Source organism: Parasteatoda tepidariorum, chromosome 7 (assembly GCF_043381705.1).
Source record: "Parasteatoda tepidariorum isolate YZ-2023 chromosome 7, CAS_Ptep_4.0, whole genome shotgun sequence".
NCBI lineage: Eukaryota > Metazoa > Arthropoda > Arachnida > Araneae > Theridiidae > Parasteatoda > Parasteatoda tepidariorum.
The window spans coordinates 46611787-46630628 of record NC_092210.1 but is presented as its reverse complement, the minus strand read 5'-3'; the positions used below and the strand labels follow the sequence as shown (position 1 = coordinate 46630628).

The 18842-nt window shown below is 26.8% G+C and overlaps 1 protein-coding gene across 3 annotated transcripts; it reads right to left on the bottom strand.

Moving 5' to 3' along the window:
* Positions 1–8149: 8149 nt before the first annotated feature.
* LOC107456133 (transcription factor IIIB 50 kDa subunit) lies at positions 8150–18838 on the bottom strand. Of its 3 annotated transcripts, none has more exons than XM_016073914.3 (4): positions 18719–18838; positions 16904–16993; positions 13572–13619; positions 8150–11063 (listed from the first exon to the last, which is right to left on the bottom strand). In XM_016073914.3, the coding sequence occupies exons 3-4, from the start codon at positions 13617–13619 to the stop codon at positions 9942–9944; spliced, it is 1170 nt and encodes a 389-aa protein (XP_015929400.1). In that variant the 5' UTR covers positions 16904–16993; positions 18719–18838; the 3' UTR covers positions 8150–9941. The 3 variants fall into 3 exon arrangements, with proteins under 3 accessions (XP_015929400.1, XP_015929401.1, XP_071039473.1); XM_016073915.3 differs by lacking the exon at positions 18719–18838 and adding an exon at positions 18287–18438; XM_071183372.1 differs by lacking the exon at positions 18719–18838 and adding an exon at positions 17954–17982.
* Between the last annotated feature and the right edge of the window lie 4 nt (positions 18839–18842).

The window sequence follows — 18842 nt, the reverse complement described above, 5'->3', positions numbered from 1 at the left end:
GCATATCCTTACCCTTGATACTGCTATCATTAAATAAATGGAATAAGCTTAAATAAATAATGAAAATTATTTTTTTTCTCGTTTCAGTTTTCAAGAAATAATATGTTTCGATCAAACAGATTTCATTCTGGAAGTAACGAAATAATTGAGTAGATTCCTTGGAGCAATATCATTCTTATCCTCTTATGACGAACTATAGGAAAAATTGGTTTACACAGTTTCTTTAAAAAGTATGTTAACCTTCTCGCAGTGTATTTTTTTTTCTTTTTTTGCAAATTAAGCTTGAAAATTACGTATTTTTTATTGCATTTTTTTAAAAATCAGATGATTTTAAAATTGGCACTGCTTCAGAATCTTTTTACAAATTTCAATTTTTAGTATTTGCTGCTTAACAAAATAAGACATTTTCCTAACAACAAATTATACTATAATAATATCTTGGGTATCGTGCTAAAGTTAAAAATTAAACAAAATAGTTTAGTATATTATCCGGAAAAAAATCTACATGGTATCATAAAGAAAGAGTAAAAGATATAATGAACAGTTCTGTGAATCACACGTGGTAAGATAATAAAAAATTTAATTTCACAACTAAGATATTAGAATGACATTTAAGATACTGAGATATTTTAAGACGCTTAAAACTTTTGGCTACGTATTCGGCAGCTTTTTATGTTCGGTATCTTTATACTCTTTGTAGTGACTTATAAAACATCAACACTATTTTAGATACTAATCTACGTTAAAGTTACAGGAAATAAAAAAAAAGACAATCAATAATTTATATTCTTTTTAGGAAAAAAATTGTATGCTTAGTAAATAATCAGCTGTTTTGCATCAAATAATTTCAAACAGCGGAATGATTTTTAATTTCTTAACAAGTTTTTATTCCTAGCTAACAGACAATAATTCTAAATTTTCTTTTAAAAAAACTGGACAATAATTTAAAAAGGAACTTTACTTTAAAGAAAACCTAAATTAAAGTACTGAAAAAAAATTGGTTAGCATATTAGTCAAGAACTAATATTACGTAGTATAGCGTAAAGAATAAGGTTTTTAAAAATTTAATTAAATCGTTGATAAAATAGTTTTGCAAAACTCCCTCGTACAGGTGATTAAAAAATTTATTTTAAGATTAAGACGATATAATGATGTTGAGAAATTTTAAGATGCCTAAAAATGTTGATTACGTATTCGTATTAATAATTATAAAATATATATTGAAGAAATTGACAAATATATTATTCCAAATCTATGTATACTTACGTATATTATTGAAATTGTTTCAATTATTGAGAAAACAAATTAAAAAATAAAATATAATCACATTAAATAAGCACAATCTGATGTATAATCATATTCTATGAGAAGCATGCTATAAAACTCGCCATTTGTTGAATAATATGTTTTTTATTCAGTAAAATGTGTTATTCAAATTTCTTTACGAAGTTGCAAATAAATTTTTAGGCGACTAAAAAAGAAACATCGTATTTTATAGTTAAAAAAAAATAAAAATAGCAATCGGTTATTAGCCGAAAAAAATATGAATGAAATTTTACGCTACGCGCGAAGTCAAATTCCTCGTAAGTTAATCACATTCTAAAATTAATTGACCAATTGAAATATTTCTTCATTGTCGCCAAATTATATTTTTAAAAATAATTAATTTTAATTTTTCTCGCTTCTATTAAATAAAAACAGTTGAAACTTTAGATTTTTCAATTGAAAATATGTAGATTAATATGGTATAAAAGAAATCCATACCTTATAATACAACGTTTTTTCATCCTCAATTCAATTAAATAATAAAAAATAGTTACTAAAATTTGTTTTGTATGAAATTATCTTTGGGTAAATGAGTTTTATGAGTGGGTGAAATTTTTTTTTGAATTGCTTAATTAGTTTTTAAAATGTAACTAAAAACACAAAAAGTGAAATTAACATTAAGGGGTTTCAAACTTGGAATCGCTCTCCTGACCGAACTATGGGGACCACATTTCCCAGATTGCGGCTACTTCTTATATTTTGAAGATCTAAAGAATTGAAAAATCTAAATATGTAAAAAAAAAAAAAATACATGTTTATTCAGAGAAAGTACTTTTTTGTGTCCGATTTCGAAACTTAATTAATAGTTAGCACTAAAGAATTAGCATATTTGAGGTCACCCCTAGAAACCATTAAGATTGGCGCTTAGTACATGAAAATCCGATCATTGGAACGAAAGTTATTCAGGGTGACATCTTTTTTTCTTTTGCGGACTGTACATACTATATAGTTTAAACGGACTGTAAATACTTATAGTTTAAAATTATAGCTCAGTTCCGAATTTAAAGCCTAAAATAGGAGGAGAATTTTAATAAACTGGTGAGTTTTTTAAAACTTTAATATTTTTAAAATGCTTAAGCTATATGACCGTTCTAAAGTCTAGAAAATTTATTTCAGCACTATGGTATGTGGAGTTAAAAATTAAAGCTTCTTAAGAGTTTAAATCACTAATGCTTTGAAATGAGCATTGTCAAAATATGGAGGAAAAATATAAGTTTTTGAAAATTACACTGTGGTATTCTCCCTTAACTTCACTACCATTGCTTTGAGCATAGTCAAAATATGGAGGAAAAATATAGTTTTTGAAAATTGCACTGCGGTATTCTCCCTTAACTTCACTACCATTGCATTGAGCATAGTCAAAATATGGAGGAAAAATATAGTTTTTGAAAATTACACTGTGGTATTCTCCCTTAATTTCACTATCTGGATACCCTGTTATACTTTAATTAAATAGCCTAAGATTAAAATTTATACCTAATAGTAAAAATAAATATCGTGCTTCTAAAAATTAATTCAGACTAATTTATGAATGAATTATTCATTAGTAACTATTCTCAATTAACAGTTTTTTTTTTTATAATTGCAATAAACTGTAAAGCAATATTAAGTTAGACTGATATGATATTGAAAAAGAAAATAGAAGCAACGTCAATGAATTTTTAATTTACGATTTTGCCCTTCAGGACAGTTTTTATATCGTCAATTTAAGTAGACATAAATGTCAACTTACACGGTCAATTTGTCAGCACTTTCAAAGTCATTTGACGTTGAAAATGAATTTTTTTTCGCCTCAGATGAATTCATTCATAAAATACCCAACTTAAAAACAGACTCAATAAATAAAACAAACGCTTAAAAAAAAACTTATTGTTTGTAGTATGTTGTAGGAAAGTCAGTGAAAATTAGGAAATCGGACAAGTTTCTTGTAGAGAAACTAAATAAAAACTCTTTAAGGTTAGTTTCTCTTCATGGTTTCAAAAAGTTTTTGAACTCTTTAGTGCAATTACAATAGATCCTTTCTATGGACAGTTCTAAAAATGCACCATTCATAAATGGCCTTAAAATCCTATACTAAAAATAAATAAATAAAAAAAAAATCCGTTTCGCTTTTGTTTATATTGCTGATATTATCTTGTACAAAATAACTGAAATAATGATTTTTTTTTTTCTTTTTTTGAGACACGGAATGTTAAACTGCAATGGTTAGTGGAATTGATCTATTTTTAAACAGAAAATAATATCATTAGGGTAGGTATTTTTTTTTAAAAAAAAAAACTCTTTATTGCAGTTAGTTCCATTATAGGGACGGATCTAAAAATGTATTCTTAAATACTTCACTTAAAATCATCCTTCCTTACAAATAAAAAAAATAGTGCGTGGAGACCCTCCGCACGGAAGAAGTTAAACTTCGTAATCTGCGACGTTAATTGTAGAAGAATCAGCAGTCGTAGAAGGATCACTAGTTCTATTCAACGACTCTTTTTCCTGCTCCGCTCGCTTCCGTGCTCTGTAATGACGGCAATATTGTGCATTTTTCCCTCGTGGACCTCTTGAACCAATGGAAGTGCTTGTGGTTGCCTCATCGTCTCGCCATGGAAAATGTATTTGTATTAATAATGTATGTGAATGCGTCATAATGTAATTCCAAAAGAGAAAACCTAACAATCAATTGATATTCACAAGAGACGTACCTTGACATAACCTTAAATCCGTCGCATTGTCCGTGGGATTGTTTTCACTCATTTTTTACAACTGCTATCCACTAAATTTGAAAATAAAAAATACTACCCTATTAAATTATATGTGTATCAAAGCAAACTAAAAAAATATTTATAGAAAAACAATACTTTTATGACTTATATTATTTTTATGCTAGTGAGAACCAAAACAATATGGAAATGAATGAGGGAAAACTAGATCCTATCAAATGATTTCCCAGCCAATAAAAATGTAGCGTTAAACGTTTAACGCAACCTGGTTGGAAGTCGCATAAGAAGTATAACTTTAATAACAACAAACTATGCTTTCTTAAAATTTATATTGTCATTCAACTAGCAGATAAGATACTTCATTTGCTTGTATATAAACCAGTTTTCTGAGAAAATATTTCCAAACATCATCAGATCTACCTTTAAGAAAACTATATGAGATGAGGATCAATCAAATAATCTTGAAAATACAATGTAAATTTGATTTTTCTATATAATTACTTATTTCAAAACAGCCAGTTCAAGATATTTTACTTTTTGAATAGTTACAACCAGGGTTGGCAAGTTTTTGACACATGACGGTTTTTACCGCTTTATACCATGGTTTTTACCGTCATGTTAAAAACCCCTCTGTCAAAAACCCATAGTTTTGGTAAAACTGTATTTTTATTTGAGTTTAACTGCTTATAATTTAAAATTCATTCATTTTTGGGCAATAAAATTAGAAAAAAAGTTGTTAAAAGATATTTAAGAACAAATTCTTGCATTTTCCCCAACATGATTATATCAAAACATACTATTTGAAGTAAAATATTAGGATACTAAACAAAATTTTCAACATTTCCGAGCATCATTTTGTTTTGCATATTACATTACTGAAGAATGTCAAGTCATTCTTGACTTAGAGTTTGTTAGTAGTTACAAGTTTTGAAAGTTTTGCTTCGCTTATTTCTAATATTTAAGAAATGCCAAATTTTAAATTCTTCTTTTTAGTTCTTGAATTTATTAATGGTTCCAAGCTTTTTTGTTTGTTTGTTTATTTCTAACAATTAAGAAGTGCAAAATTTTGAATCGTTTGCAAATCAAGCTATAATGATAAAAGTATCACTATTTTCAATAAGTATATAACAATATTTCTATATGAATGTATATCCTTCTATAAGAATACATGTATATAGTTGCAAAATCAACAGCAATCACTTACAACATTCATTTATAAAGGCAATTATGTGAAAATAATATATTGTCCGCTATATGCCATAAATGAAAGAAAACAGTAGGTTTTTGACGGTTTTTACCACTGTCATGTCAAAAACCAGTTTTTGACGGCAAAAACCCAACTCTGGTTACAACAAAGAACTTGTGACGAAGGTTATTATCACCTCAAGATCATTCACTGGATATGTTTTATTACGATTAAAAAAAGTGGTAATGACTGTTTAAAATACATAAAAATTTAAACGAAAATCTTATAATACCCAAAGAATAAGTTCAAAATTATAAGTAAAATCCTTACAAAACAGAAGAAAAAAATTATGTTGATTATAGGTTTTGAATTGACGACCATTTGGACGAACTTTTAACTGGAGTTACTCAGGCTAAATAGGTAACTTCTGCCATTTTCTAAAAAACGCCAAATTCATTTACTCGTTGTTCGAACATCGTATCTTATTCGTTACGTGTAAAATCAATTTTCATTTACTCCTATTTCAACTCCTTCATCTTTAACCTGAATCATGCAATTATAAAATACCAGTTTTGAAGCCCTCTGTACTCCTCTAAGTTTAGTTTTCAATTTCAGGGTTGCCACAGAAAAAAATGGACGAAATAGTTGCTTTTAGTAGCCTAAAGCATGAAAATAGTTGCCTAAATAAGAACAAAAATATGACTAAAATTTTGTTAATTACTTAATTGTCATATACCATGATCCATTTAGTCAAGTTGGTGGCAAATATGATAATTTTTATATAAACCTCAATGTTCTAGCACTATTTTCTCTTTAATCAATAATTTATCTATGAAATATATATATGCACACACACATATATATTGTGAAAAGTGATTACTCAAATTCGTTTTTGTCAATTTAAAAATTGTTTTGTCAAATTAAAAATTGTTTTTTTTTAAATCATGCGGAATTTCGAAGCAATAACCATTGAAAAGGCGACCGAGAAACAAAATAGGCTTACAAAGGAATCTGCAGGTTGAACGAATTAAAAAGTGAAGACTCAAATTTGCAATTCAAAATTTTAAACATTTTTTAAGAAACAAAAGTTCAGTGTGTTCAAAAGCTATCGTGGGCAGCAGATTTTGAACCCAATTTATGCTTTAAAAAAAACATCGCTAGGAGTACAGAAAAGTCTCCCAATAGTCTCCTCTTCCTGAAAATAGTTGCTTTTTTAGCCTTTTCAGGCAAAAAAAGTGGCCATAGTTGCATTTTAGTCGCCTGTGGCAACCCTGCAATTTTGAAAGAATACCAAAATTAGAAACGTTCTTTCAATTGATGCTGAGTTGCATGGACTAGAATGTAGACATACCAAAACTATTACATCATACACTAAAATAACCTATATTAAGAATTTATTTCAACAACTGTACTAAATATTGAAAATATACTTTATTAAACATTTGAATTGATTGAATGAAAAAAATCATTGACTTATTCAAATAAATGTTTATATTTTTTGTAAATTTTAATTAGCTTACTTATCAGGTAATATATTATAATCATGATTTATAGACAATATTCATGTACATATAAGTAATTAACAACAAATATTGAAAATAAAAAAGAATAAAAAAAAAAACAAGACGAGATCAGACAATTATTGGCAATCACTTTAGTTTTACTTAAGCTAAAAAAATCTGGGAGAATTCCATTTCATCAGAGAGCACAGGTTTTCATCTTTAGAAGTGATCCCCCCCCCTCCTTCTCTCTACCATCAGAGGTTAGGGCATCAACACTAATCCATCTTACTTGACATAATCTTTTTATACATAGGAGTTTATAGTCATGATGCAGTTTTATATTATTAGCATCATATTCTAGAGTAATTTCAAAATATTTTTAAGCATTTTTGTAAACACCATTTTATAAAACATAAGATAAATAAAAAAAGGAACTTTTTTTTACAGAATTTTAGTGTGTTTATTTAAAAAATGTTTATTATTTACAAGATGCATTGATTTTATAAAGCATGAAGATTAAATACGGAATTTCTTAAGGCAGCTTTTTTTTTCACTGTGATTATTAAAAATTTATTTATTATTTATTTTAATTAAAAAAATCCATATTCTAGTTTTATTCCATAATATTTTTAAAGCATCTTTGCTCTCATAATTTTACAAAACATAAAGTAAATTAAGTATGGAATTTCTTTAGACAGTTTTTTGAGCGTGTTTATTATTAAAATTTATTTATTGATTATTTACAGCAAAATTAGTAAATTATTGTGATTTAATGAAATCACGTGCTGGGAACTAAACAGGACGAGGAACAGCATTCTTTTTGCTGCTCATTTTTTAATATTATTGTGCAATTTAATTGTATGAAGGTTGTTCCGTAACTGCGAGTTCACCACTTTTTTTAAAATTCTGGACAAAAATGAAATGTAGAAAAACTACACAAAGGTGATCTTGAAGTAACATTAAAAAAAAATATATTAAAGATTGATAAATAATCAATTACAGCAAATGCAGGATAAAAATATTTAAAAGAAATTCCTTTTTAAAAAAATGGTAGTAAACTCTCCTTTTAGCACAACAATCATTGTTAACTAGCTGAAATGTAAGGAAAAAATAAATAATAAAAAAAGAAAGAAAGCCTGTTTTAAGTGGAAAATTAAATGCTGTAGGTTTTATTTTGTGAAGGCTAAATAGATAACTTCTTATTCTTCAACAAACTGAATGACAGTAGAAATCTTACTCAGATATTAAAAATCGGAAGGTGACAGATAACTTTTAGAGATTTTTCTTTAATGAGTCAGAAAATTTTAAATTATAAAAAAATATATGAATTTTCTTCAAAAAATAAAATTTGATAATTCAAGTTTTTAATAAATTTATCTTTGTATAATTTGGACAAATAGACGTAAAATAAACTAAAATACAAATTAAGCATTTATGCTTTTATTATGCTCAATAACCAACAAAATATACACATCAAGTTCAACTAGAGTGTCAACAATTATATCTTATTTAAATTTTTTAACATTAACATCAATATACAAAAAAAAAAAAAAAGAGAGACTATAATCATATTTTCTTTTTAAAGTTTATAGTAAACCATAATACGAAACTTTTAACAATGATGCAAGAAAACAGGGAAAATGTATATGAATGTTTAGTTTCATATTTAAAAACTCTAAACTAGTTATAGAATCCAGTTCTCTTTAAATATTTTCAACCCATATTTCCAAATGGCACAATATATTAGACTGGAACCAAAACCCTCAGAATTCTAATTTTTTTTAAGTATTACACATGCCTATTGCTTAACTTTACTAATTAACTAACTGCTTAAATAAATAATACTTTCTTTTTGCTTTTTAATATGAATAGATATATCTTCTACATATTATAAACATTTAACATATTATAAACATTTATAAATTTAAAACTCTGTTGTACGATTTACACATAAATAAAGTATAGGATGAAGTAGAATTTCAGTCAGCTTAAATCTTAACAGTATAAGCTTTATGTTTATTTAGATGTTAATCATATACAAGTAAATATTCATCAAATAGACAAGCAACCCCTGCCAGTTTTTTTTTAATATGTCACACCATACACTTTAAAATTTTCAAAGATAGAAAATTTTATATTTTATAAAAATAAAAGTATTTCTTCTAAATTATGATAGTTTCCTTTAAGTTACTAATGAAATTATAAAAAATGACATAAGTTTAATTATAAGTCTATGAGTCAAATGATTACACAGTGATACAGATTTAAATTTTGTTTATTTTAGGATTAATATGAATAAATTATCATTTGAAAATATTTTTGACTTTGTACCTGCTAATAAATATTTAAAGACTAGTTTCAAATGGAGGTTATAAGCTGAAAGGGGAAAATTAAAATTTTGTCAGCTTAAATAACAGTTTGTGAAGTATCATATTCATTTGAATTTTAGTATAAAATATATGATTCTTCAAAAATACTTTTGATTGTGTTATTAATCTTTTAAGCTGAATTTTAAAAGGGGTTATTACTTGAGATAGATAAACCTTTCATCTCTACACATACTAAAATAATAGTATATAAATATAAAAAATAGAGCTTGATTTGATTTTCATATGTTTTTCAATGCAGAACTGCTTCTGAAGTTGAAGCGAAGAATTTTGTCACAAATTACCTCTTTTTTTTTTTTAAGGTAATGTACTCTTGGCTGTAAGCGTTTTACTTTCTAAACATAGCATATAAAAATACAGAACAGAATATTTAAGTAACAAAAAATCAGAAATCTGCAAAACATATTGTTTAAAAATTGTAGAATTAGTTGTGCTATTAAAACATATCATGGAGAAACTTAAATAGTACTTTTACTTTCTTATTTTTATACAGGTTAAATTAAAGTTTTCTTTTAAATAAAAACATTAAAAAAAATCTGGCTTACTCAGAACTATTCTTAATAGTAGAGTAAAGATTAATACCAAATAAATTATGCATAAATAAATAATAATAAAAAAAATTAGACAGTTAAGTAACAAAAGTTACTGAGTTTAAAATTAAAGTGTATTGTTTACAAGTAGAAATTCATATAGCTTACAAGTAGAAAATATGTATAAATAAAAAAAAATTAAATAGTTAAATAACAAAAGTTACTGAATTTCAAATTAATAAACAAATTAAAATTAAAAAGTGAAACATGGAATATTGGTTCAAAGTTTAGATCACTAATTAATCGACACTAAGAGATTCATCAGAGTCATACATATTTCGGAGATCTTGAACAAGACTTATTTGCTTATCTGTTCGGATATATGATGCAATTTCTGTGTCAGATATTTCAATGTCAGATGCATTCATATCATCAGCATAAGAAGAAACATGCAGTTTGACTGGCTTTGGTTTGCTATAACAGTCGCGAAATGTTTCAAATTCTTTTTGATTCACTGCATCAGTAGTAAATTTATCAGATAACAAATCATTTCGTAAGGATTCTGAATTCTCCAAAATATATCCCAAGTGGAAAATTATGTTTTTATCAGTGACATAATTTGCAGTTTTAGAAGGTATATTAGCACCAAGTTTTAAAAGCATGTCTTTCAACTCAGGAACTCTTGAACGTGCTTTTGTCACATTTAGAGAGTACTCTCTACAAAACCCAGGGAGAGTCAACTTATTTTTAGGATTCATAGACTTCCAACAGAGATAAGCAGCTGCACTAACGACTCCTAATTTGGATCTTCCAGTCAAAAGCCAGCATGAATCTGCCAGTTTAGCTAGAGTAGTAGTTTTTTGGATAAGCTCATTTTTAATAGCTTCTGGAGCATGAGATAGCAAAGTAGCAGTATAGGATTCTAATGACTCATTATCCTCAACACTAGAATTCACAACAGAAATATCTTGATTATAATCTTCAGATTCTTCCTCAGATAATATGTTATCAATTAAATAGTTCTGAAGAACTTTCGTCATTTTTAAAATTTTTTTCTTATTGCATTTCAACGAAGAACAAAAACCATTGATGGGCACGGGAAGTTTATGTTTTCTCTGTATATTTAAAAGACAACAGCCTGCCAAAACACCAACGTCTTCTTTCATTTTAAAAGATTTTCCAACCTTTCTTCGACTAGCATATATTTCTTTGAGTAAATTTAAAGTTTCCATTTTTACATCTGCTGTAATATTAAACTGATGACACAAGAAATCCACTGCATCAATTCCATGATTTAAGGCTTCTGCTCGAGGTTTTCTGGAGGCCGTAGATTGAAAAGGTTTAAAAGATAAATCTTTATTGCATTCAATTCCAAATTGAATATCATCACAAACTATACCACAAGCCTTGCAAACTTGTTCCTGATGGAAAAAAAAAGAATATATATTTCAATTGAAAAAAAAAGGAAAGAAAGGAAGATTTAAAAGTTTGAAAGCTATTTATAAAATGATAGTAACTCACACTTTTTTTTAAACTTCGTAATTTGCTCTATTAATAATAAAGATCAGTTTAATAAGAATATAGTAAGTTCTATTAGTTTATTTAAAAGTCCAGAATTTTTTCTAAAAAGTAAGCCTGTATAAAAAAGAAGATAAATAATATTGATAGCTGCATTCAACTTATTTTGCAGAAATATACAATCCATAGGCTAGTTTCCATACAATAACATTATATAGTAAAAGATCTATAAATGCAATTCTATAAACCACAATAGCATTGTGGGTGTAAACAATGAAATTTGTAGCTAAGAAATTTTTGTAACTAAGTAAAAATTATTAAGTTTTAGCCAGAGTTATGATTTTATCCATTATGAAAAACCTGGGTAGGTTTTTACCGAAATAATCATGTAAAAAAGCCTTTGAAAAAATTCAAGCTGATTTTTTTATGATTGTATTTTATTAATAAATCTAAGTTTACAATAAAATAAACTCCAAACATTGAAATATTTATATTTTCATTAGTTCTATTTTTTATCATGCTTTAAATTTTTTAATTAAATACATTATACTTGAAACTGTTGTTATAACAATATATAATATGTAATATTTTTAGAATCACAATCTAATGAAAGGAGAAACTCATCTGTAAAAATATTTTTTAAATACTACTATCCCAGATCTATAAATTGTGTTATACAGTTTCAAATGATTTTTTTAAAACGTAGCTAAATTAACACAAATTTAATCAATGGTAATTATTAACGCAGCAAACTTTATTCCACAAATATAAAGAACAAAAAATTTGTAAAAAAAAAATTTATTTTGAAAAATCCAATAAATCCTGAAAAAAACCAAAACACAGAAGGGATAGGTGTTTTTAAAGGTCTGTTTTTTACATTATTTGTTTAATTACTTTCTAAGAAGTTAAAATTTTAAAAATTAAGGAAACCAAAATCAGTTAATTTGTTTGTTATTTAAGTTCTAATGATGGAAAAAATTTCAATTTTTTCTGCAAATAATGAATACTTAAGTGCATATTTTGTATTTTTATGTATTTGTATCTAAAAATTATTTTAAGGCATTTAAAGGTAGGCCTGTTTCTGACTAATATTTCCATATTTAGTAGGTAAGTTTAGTCATAAGTGAAATTATCTAGATAACACAAAATTCTATATAATGCAAAGCCTCAGGTTTCAATGCTTTATTTTATTTTATAACCGTCATTGAACAGTTGACCCAATTTATGGTTTATGACTACCAATGTTCAACCCTGTAGCCTTGTCATTTTGAACCCAATCCAGAAGACAAGGAAACTCTTGGATCAAGTATTGGGAGAAATTTGCCATCGTGGAGGACATTTTGATTAAACTAACTAACATTTGGGTTACATGGAGAGAAAAACCTCCTACGATTAGTCTATCAGCAAGGGGATTCTAACCCATGATCTGTCTACCACTAAGGATATGATATTTTACGTCAGCACTGTGGTTGGTGTGGAGTTCGTATCTGATGGGATTCAAACCCAGTTCGCTTCATTTGGAGGCGAATGCTCTATCCTTTGAGCCACCACAGCCCAGATTCCAATGTTTTATTTTAATAACTGGTGTTGAACAGCCGACCCAATTTTGGGTTTATGACTACTAATGCTCAACTTCGTAGCCTTGTAATTTTGAACCAATCCAAAGGACAAGGAAACTCCTGGATCAAAATAACCTGATATGTTTATTTGTGATGCCAAATATTATATTTATAAGCAAAAAGAACATAATTTAATGAGGATAGAAACATGCGAGTTTGACTAAAATGTGATATTTTTATAACAAATAATTGTAATAGATGTTAGAATTATTTAATTTGAATCTCAATAAATACTTTTCACTACTGTTTCTAATAATTCTTAAAGGAATTTTCCAGGTTTTTGCAAAAAATTGCAATTTTCCTTGACTATTCCCTGACTCTTGAAGTTAAATTCCCTGACAATATCAGGTTTTTCCCGACCTGTGGGAGCCCTGAGTACAGAAGTATATGATCTTAAAATTTCATGAAAAGGAAATTTAATCAAATTTTTTAAATATTATTCAAGTTCTAAAAATTCTGAAACAACAAATTGTACAAAAATAATAATAATAAAAATAATTCAATCTCTTTCATAAATTAATGGCTGATTCACCAGCATAAATGATCAGGTTTTGAGCTTTATAACAGTTATGGAAACCGACTAAAAAAAGCAGAAAAGTGGCATGCCAGCAAAACTTTAAATCAACAACAAAAAAATATCAATAAAAATTTAGTAATGTTTAAACCTAAACTTAAACAGCACAAATACATATAAAATTTTAAAAAAAATTATAATAATGAATATAAATTTTCACAACAACACAAAGTTAACTGAAATAGAGAAATTAAGATAAAATATATATATATATTTACCTCTACATCAAAAGCCTTCTCATTGCAGCTTTTGCATAATAAAGCCATCTATATGAAAAAATAAATTATGTTAGATTATTTAATCCTTATGTTAAAATCAACAGTGGTATTTCTACCAGAAAAGATCTAGGTATATAGTCAATTTGACTGGAAGAAATTGGAAGATCTATTTGTGTCTTTCATAATCTATTCAAAGATAATAAACTGTCAGAACTAACAAGTATGCAAAATTATGTTCAGATGCATACAATAAAAATGATATATATATATATATATATATAGCATATAATAAATATTTCTCATTTTCCCTAGTAGACATAAAAATAAATTTGCTTTATTTACAGCCGTGTGGCAGAATGTTTTTGGGTGTTCACGGACAAATCACCCTAGCATTTATCTTTCTGCAAGAAGTTTTCAATAGTAGCAAATATATACAATACAAACTAGAGTAAACAACGTTAAAGAGCACAAAAATATTATTAAAAGCAGACAGCTGTTTCTGATGTTCAAAGGGCAACCTTCATCAGTGCAACAGAAAGAAATGAGAGAAAATAGGGTAAATACATAGAAAAAGGTGACGTCACAAGGGGGTTAGAGCAACGGCCAAAAGGAGGGAAGGGTGAAAGGATGACGACGAATGGGAAGCAAGGAACAAAAAGGTGGGGGAGTTAGTTAGGTTTAATCATAGATTTCCAAACAGGAGAAAGGTAAGGAACGCTGGATAGGTCACCTTTTTCTATGTATTTACCCTATTTTCTCTCATTTCGTTCTGTTGCACTGATGAAGGTTGCCCTTTGAGCATCTGAAACAGCTGTCTGCTTTTAATAATATTTTTGTGCTCTTTAAAGTTGTTTACCTTAGTTTGTATTTTAGCACAAAGGTCACCCACTTGTGTTTTATATACAATACAAGTTTAAAATAACAGAAGCACTTTGTGTTTACAAAAATAGCCTACATTTATAGAATACTTGCATACAATTTTTTTTAATAGTACATGTAAGATTCTTTTTTTTCCATATATAAGAATGCATAATCTAATATTATGGGTGATTTTCTCACATTTAGAAAGGGGAAAAACAAACTTATTGTTTCTTTTTTTGCATTTTGCACATCTCATCATATAAAAAAATTAAAAATCATAAATTTCGTGGCAGTAACTGAAGGAAAAAAGATTGACAAAACCATGTGAAACAGACAGTTAAAGAAGAGGTTACTGAAACACATGTTTTGTTGGGACATTCATTTGAAATTATAACTGAAATTATAACTGGAGCCAGTCCTTACAGAATGTTTTTATTCTCAAATAGAAAAATCAGGAGCATTTCTTTCCCTCCCCTAAAATGCGAGAAAGTTATTGTCTAAAAATAATTTTGCAGAAAAAGAAAAACACATCTTGAAAAAAACTGCAGAAAAGAAAACTAGACTTTTTTGCTTCCCAAATGAAAAATCTTTCTGCAAGAACTCTGTAACGTTCTGAGACAATGTTACTGCACCATGGGGACTTATAGTAATACATTAACTAAAAGTAAACAATGTTACTGTCCCTGTTTTAAGAATTTCCTCCGGTATTACAGTCAAGATTAACAAATTACTGCCAATGTGATAAAAACCAACTGTAATTACCCTTCAAAATAAAATGAGAAAAATAAAATACCTAATTCCTTCAACTTAATTTTTAAAAAAACCATAGAGCAATAAAAAATTTTGATAAAAAAATTCCGACATTAAAATATTTAAAGAAGTAAATAGCATTTAAAAAAAACTACTTTTGTACTTTTAATTAACCATTTACATTAAGTAATTAGGTTCAGAAAACTAAAGTAGCACAGATGGTTACAACCTAATTATAAAAATGCATAAATCAAATGTATATACACTAAAATACTATAAATAAATGAAGAAAAAAAATCATTTATAAAATCTTTCAAATTTTTAAAAAAAGAATTTTAGAATTTAATAAACAACTAGTGCAGTTAAAATATCAATTTAACATGGAAAAACTAGAATATTGAAAGTTGGAAGAAGGAAAAAAAAAAAAAAATTATTACAAAATGAAAAGTAATTAATAATAAAAAATCTTTATATAATATGAACCACAGTTTATTTTGAATATAATATAATTTGAAATAATATAGTATGCATTCGTATTAATAATTACTTATTTTATAGATTCATTAATCAATAAAATAAATTAAATAGTTATGAAAAACACATTCATAAGAGTTAACTATAACTTTATTGATTTCACAATTAGTTTTGCTTCTAAATCTATTCAATAATTTAGCAAGTTCGTTTAATTCATTAACATGCATAAACAATGTATTTAGTACATTATTCCTTAAATACATGGAAGAAAAAAAACATTTAAAAATATCTATTTTTATTATTATTTTGGATTGGTTACAATACAAACCTTTTTAGTTTAATATTAGAGATGATACTCTGTATCTCTTTAAATTTTAAGTTGTAAACTTTGTAACAATAACAGTTTTCACAAAATGACTTAGAGAATTCTTTATTTTGGAAAAATTTTTTTTTCACTATTTAAAATATTTCTATAAGAAAAAATAACACTTAAAAATTTAAAATTAATTCACAACTTTCAGAAGCTCAACATTGTCATCTATTTTCCATATTTAACTATTTATATAACACTAAATCATTTATTTACATAAAAAGAGAGGACGACTGCCTGTGGCAGAACTCATCCAGTTTTTGCCACGAAAAATTCTTTTTATTTTTTAACAGTGTGCATAGCCAAATAATTGAACAAAAAATAAGCACTTTTCAAGCACCAAAAAATATTTTATAATATATAATTAGGCAGGGTTGGAAAATTTTGATAATTGACGCTTTTATCTTGTTCTAACCGTCATGTCAAAAAAAAAAAGTTTTGAATTTTTTTTGACAATAGTCAAAAATCATGAAATTTTGAATCATGTGAAATGAATGATGTTTTCATACGCTACGGACTGACAATACAATGAAATAGATTGGGGTTGAATAAATTATAAAAACGTTGAATAGAGCAATGTGAACTGCGACTTTTTGCATAATTTGAAGCTCAATTTTGCATAATTCGAATAAAATCTTATTTTGTAAAAGGGAAAATTATGCACTTTTTAAAACCACCCAATGAAAAAAGCATCCTTAAGGGCTTTTAATAAAAACGAAAATAAGCACCTTTAAGTACTTTTTAAAAACACTACACATCCTGTTTAATACTAAAGCATTTTATATTTTTGACAAATAATAATTACTTAAAGCAAAATTTTATTTTCAAGAAATTCTAACACAAAAATGTTTGAATAATAAAACATTTTATAACTTACCACTTTTGTAACTCTTTTTACTGATTTATATAAGTACTCAATTGCAGTTTTGTAATCTTTATTTCATATTATTACAGAGAGGTAAATTTCCTAAAAATAAAATTCAACATAAGATACTTTTAATTTTAAAGAAAATCATAATATTATTAACACAGTGCTGGGTTTTACACAAGGTGCGTAGCCAAATCTTAGAATCAAAAATAAGCAATTTTAAAAACTTTTCAAGCACTCAAAAAATTCATATTCAATCAATGATATTATTGAAAAACAAAAACTTTTTATAAAGTTTTAGCGTTACAAAAACCCCAAAAAGAAACGGGCGTCAATCGAAACAATCAGTACTTTCCCACATCACCGAGTGAATTCAACTTGACCCTGAACAAAACCTTTACCCCTACATCAAAAAAAGTGTTAGAAGTAAAATATAAACAAGAACAAAATTAAAATAAATTAAAAAGGAAAACATTTCATAGGGATCTGATATTCTCAATGCGAATTGGAGCACTCGGGTTTTGGTTTCAAGTGTGCGCGCATGCGCAAGTCATAACGTGGGTACAACATGAAGTCCGCGTGAATGATTACGCAGCAAACTCCCCATTTTTCGTGAAATGCATGAGATCCACCAGATATGACTGAAGGAAAGAAAAAAAATTATTAGAAAAAAAAAGCACTTTGAAAATTATTAGAAAAAAACGCCAGCTGAAAAAAGCACCTTTAAAAGCTTTTAAAAATGAAATCCCCCAAAAAGCAACCTTTAAGTACTTTTTACAAATGCTACGCACCCTGGGGCTGCTGCCTGGAAATTGCCAAGACTTGGCAAATATTTTGCCGCAAATCACAATACAGAAATCTACCCAAATTTTTTAAAAGCAAAAAAGAAGATTGTAAAATAAAATAACTTTAATTTTAAAATCAATATAAGAAGTAGGTACATTGGATATATACTGTCCAGTTCTTGTACTTGCAGTAAGATATAATAAGAAAAAATATGATATAATAAATATAATAGGAAAAAAAATATAATGGCATTCACAAGTGATTATAAATTACTATGTGTTAGTCCCTTTTCAGATGTTTTTTTAACTGGTTGTCATCAAAACCTAGCAATTAAAATGGTACTGATACGAATAAAGACATTTTTAAGGTATCTACTTTAGAGAAGTAATTTAATAGTTCATACTTATCAAATATGAAATATTCTTTAGTTGTTCAGAAATAATTGTAAATTTTGAACAGTTACTGACATTTATTTAGCACCTTAAATATCTCGCTCATCTTCAACTTTTAGTTTTTATTCACATAAAGTTTAAGCCCAATTAAAAGTAGTAGGTATATAGTTATATTTACGATAGCTGTTCCATAAATAACACTGCAGAATTTTACCTATGGCAATGTGATTACAATGCAATCTTCAAACAAGCAATCAATTTTAAATACGTTACTCATTTTTTTCAGTCACATAAAAATTCAATACATCAATAAAAGAAAAACAAACTAAAAACACTACGGAACAGATAAAAAAAAAAAAAAAAAAAGAAACAATGGAGATACTGGTAAAAATGCAGAATCGCCCTTCTTATTTCGGCGATTTTTTTTAAGACATTTTTAATTTTATGTTCTTCCAAATAATAGGGAAAATGACTTTAAAAAATCGTATAATTCTCCCATTTTAAATGTAAGGGACAAAGGGGAAAATAATCTGACAATTTTTTAACTTGAGTAAAACAAAACAAAAAAACTACTTAATAATCGTTGACATTAAATAATCAATTTATTCAGAACTTCATTAATATAAGTTAACTCAAATTTTCTTACGAAAGAAGTGAAATTGTTCATAAAATTTAAAAAAAGGTGAATCTAAAATGATATAAATTTAAAAATAAAAGAAATATTTGACAAGCGATTGAAGTAGAAGTATATAATATATGAAAAAATATAT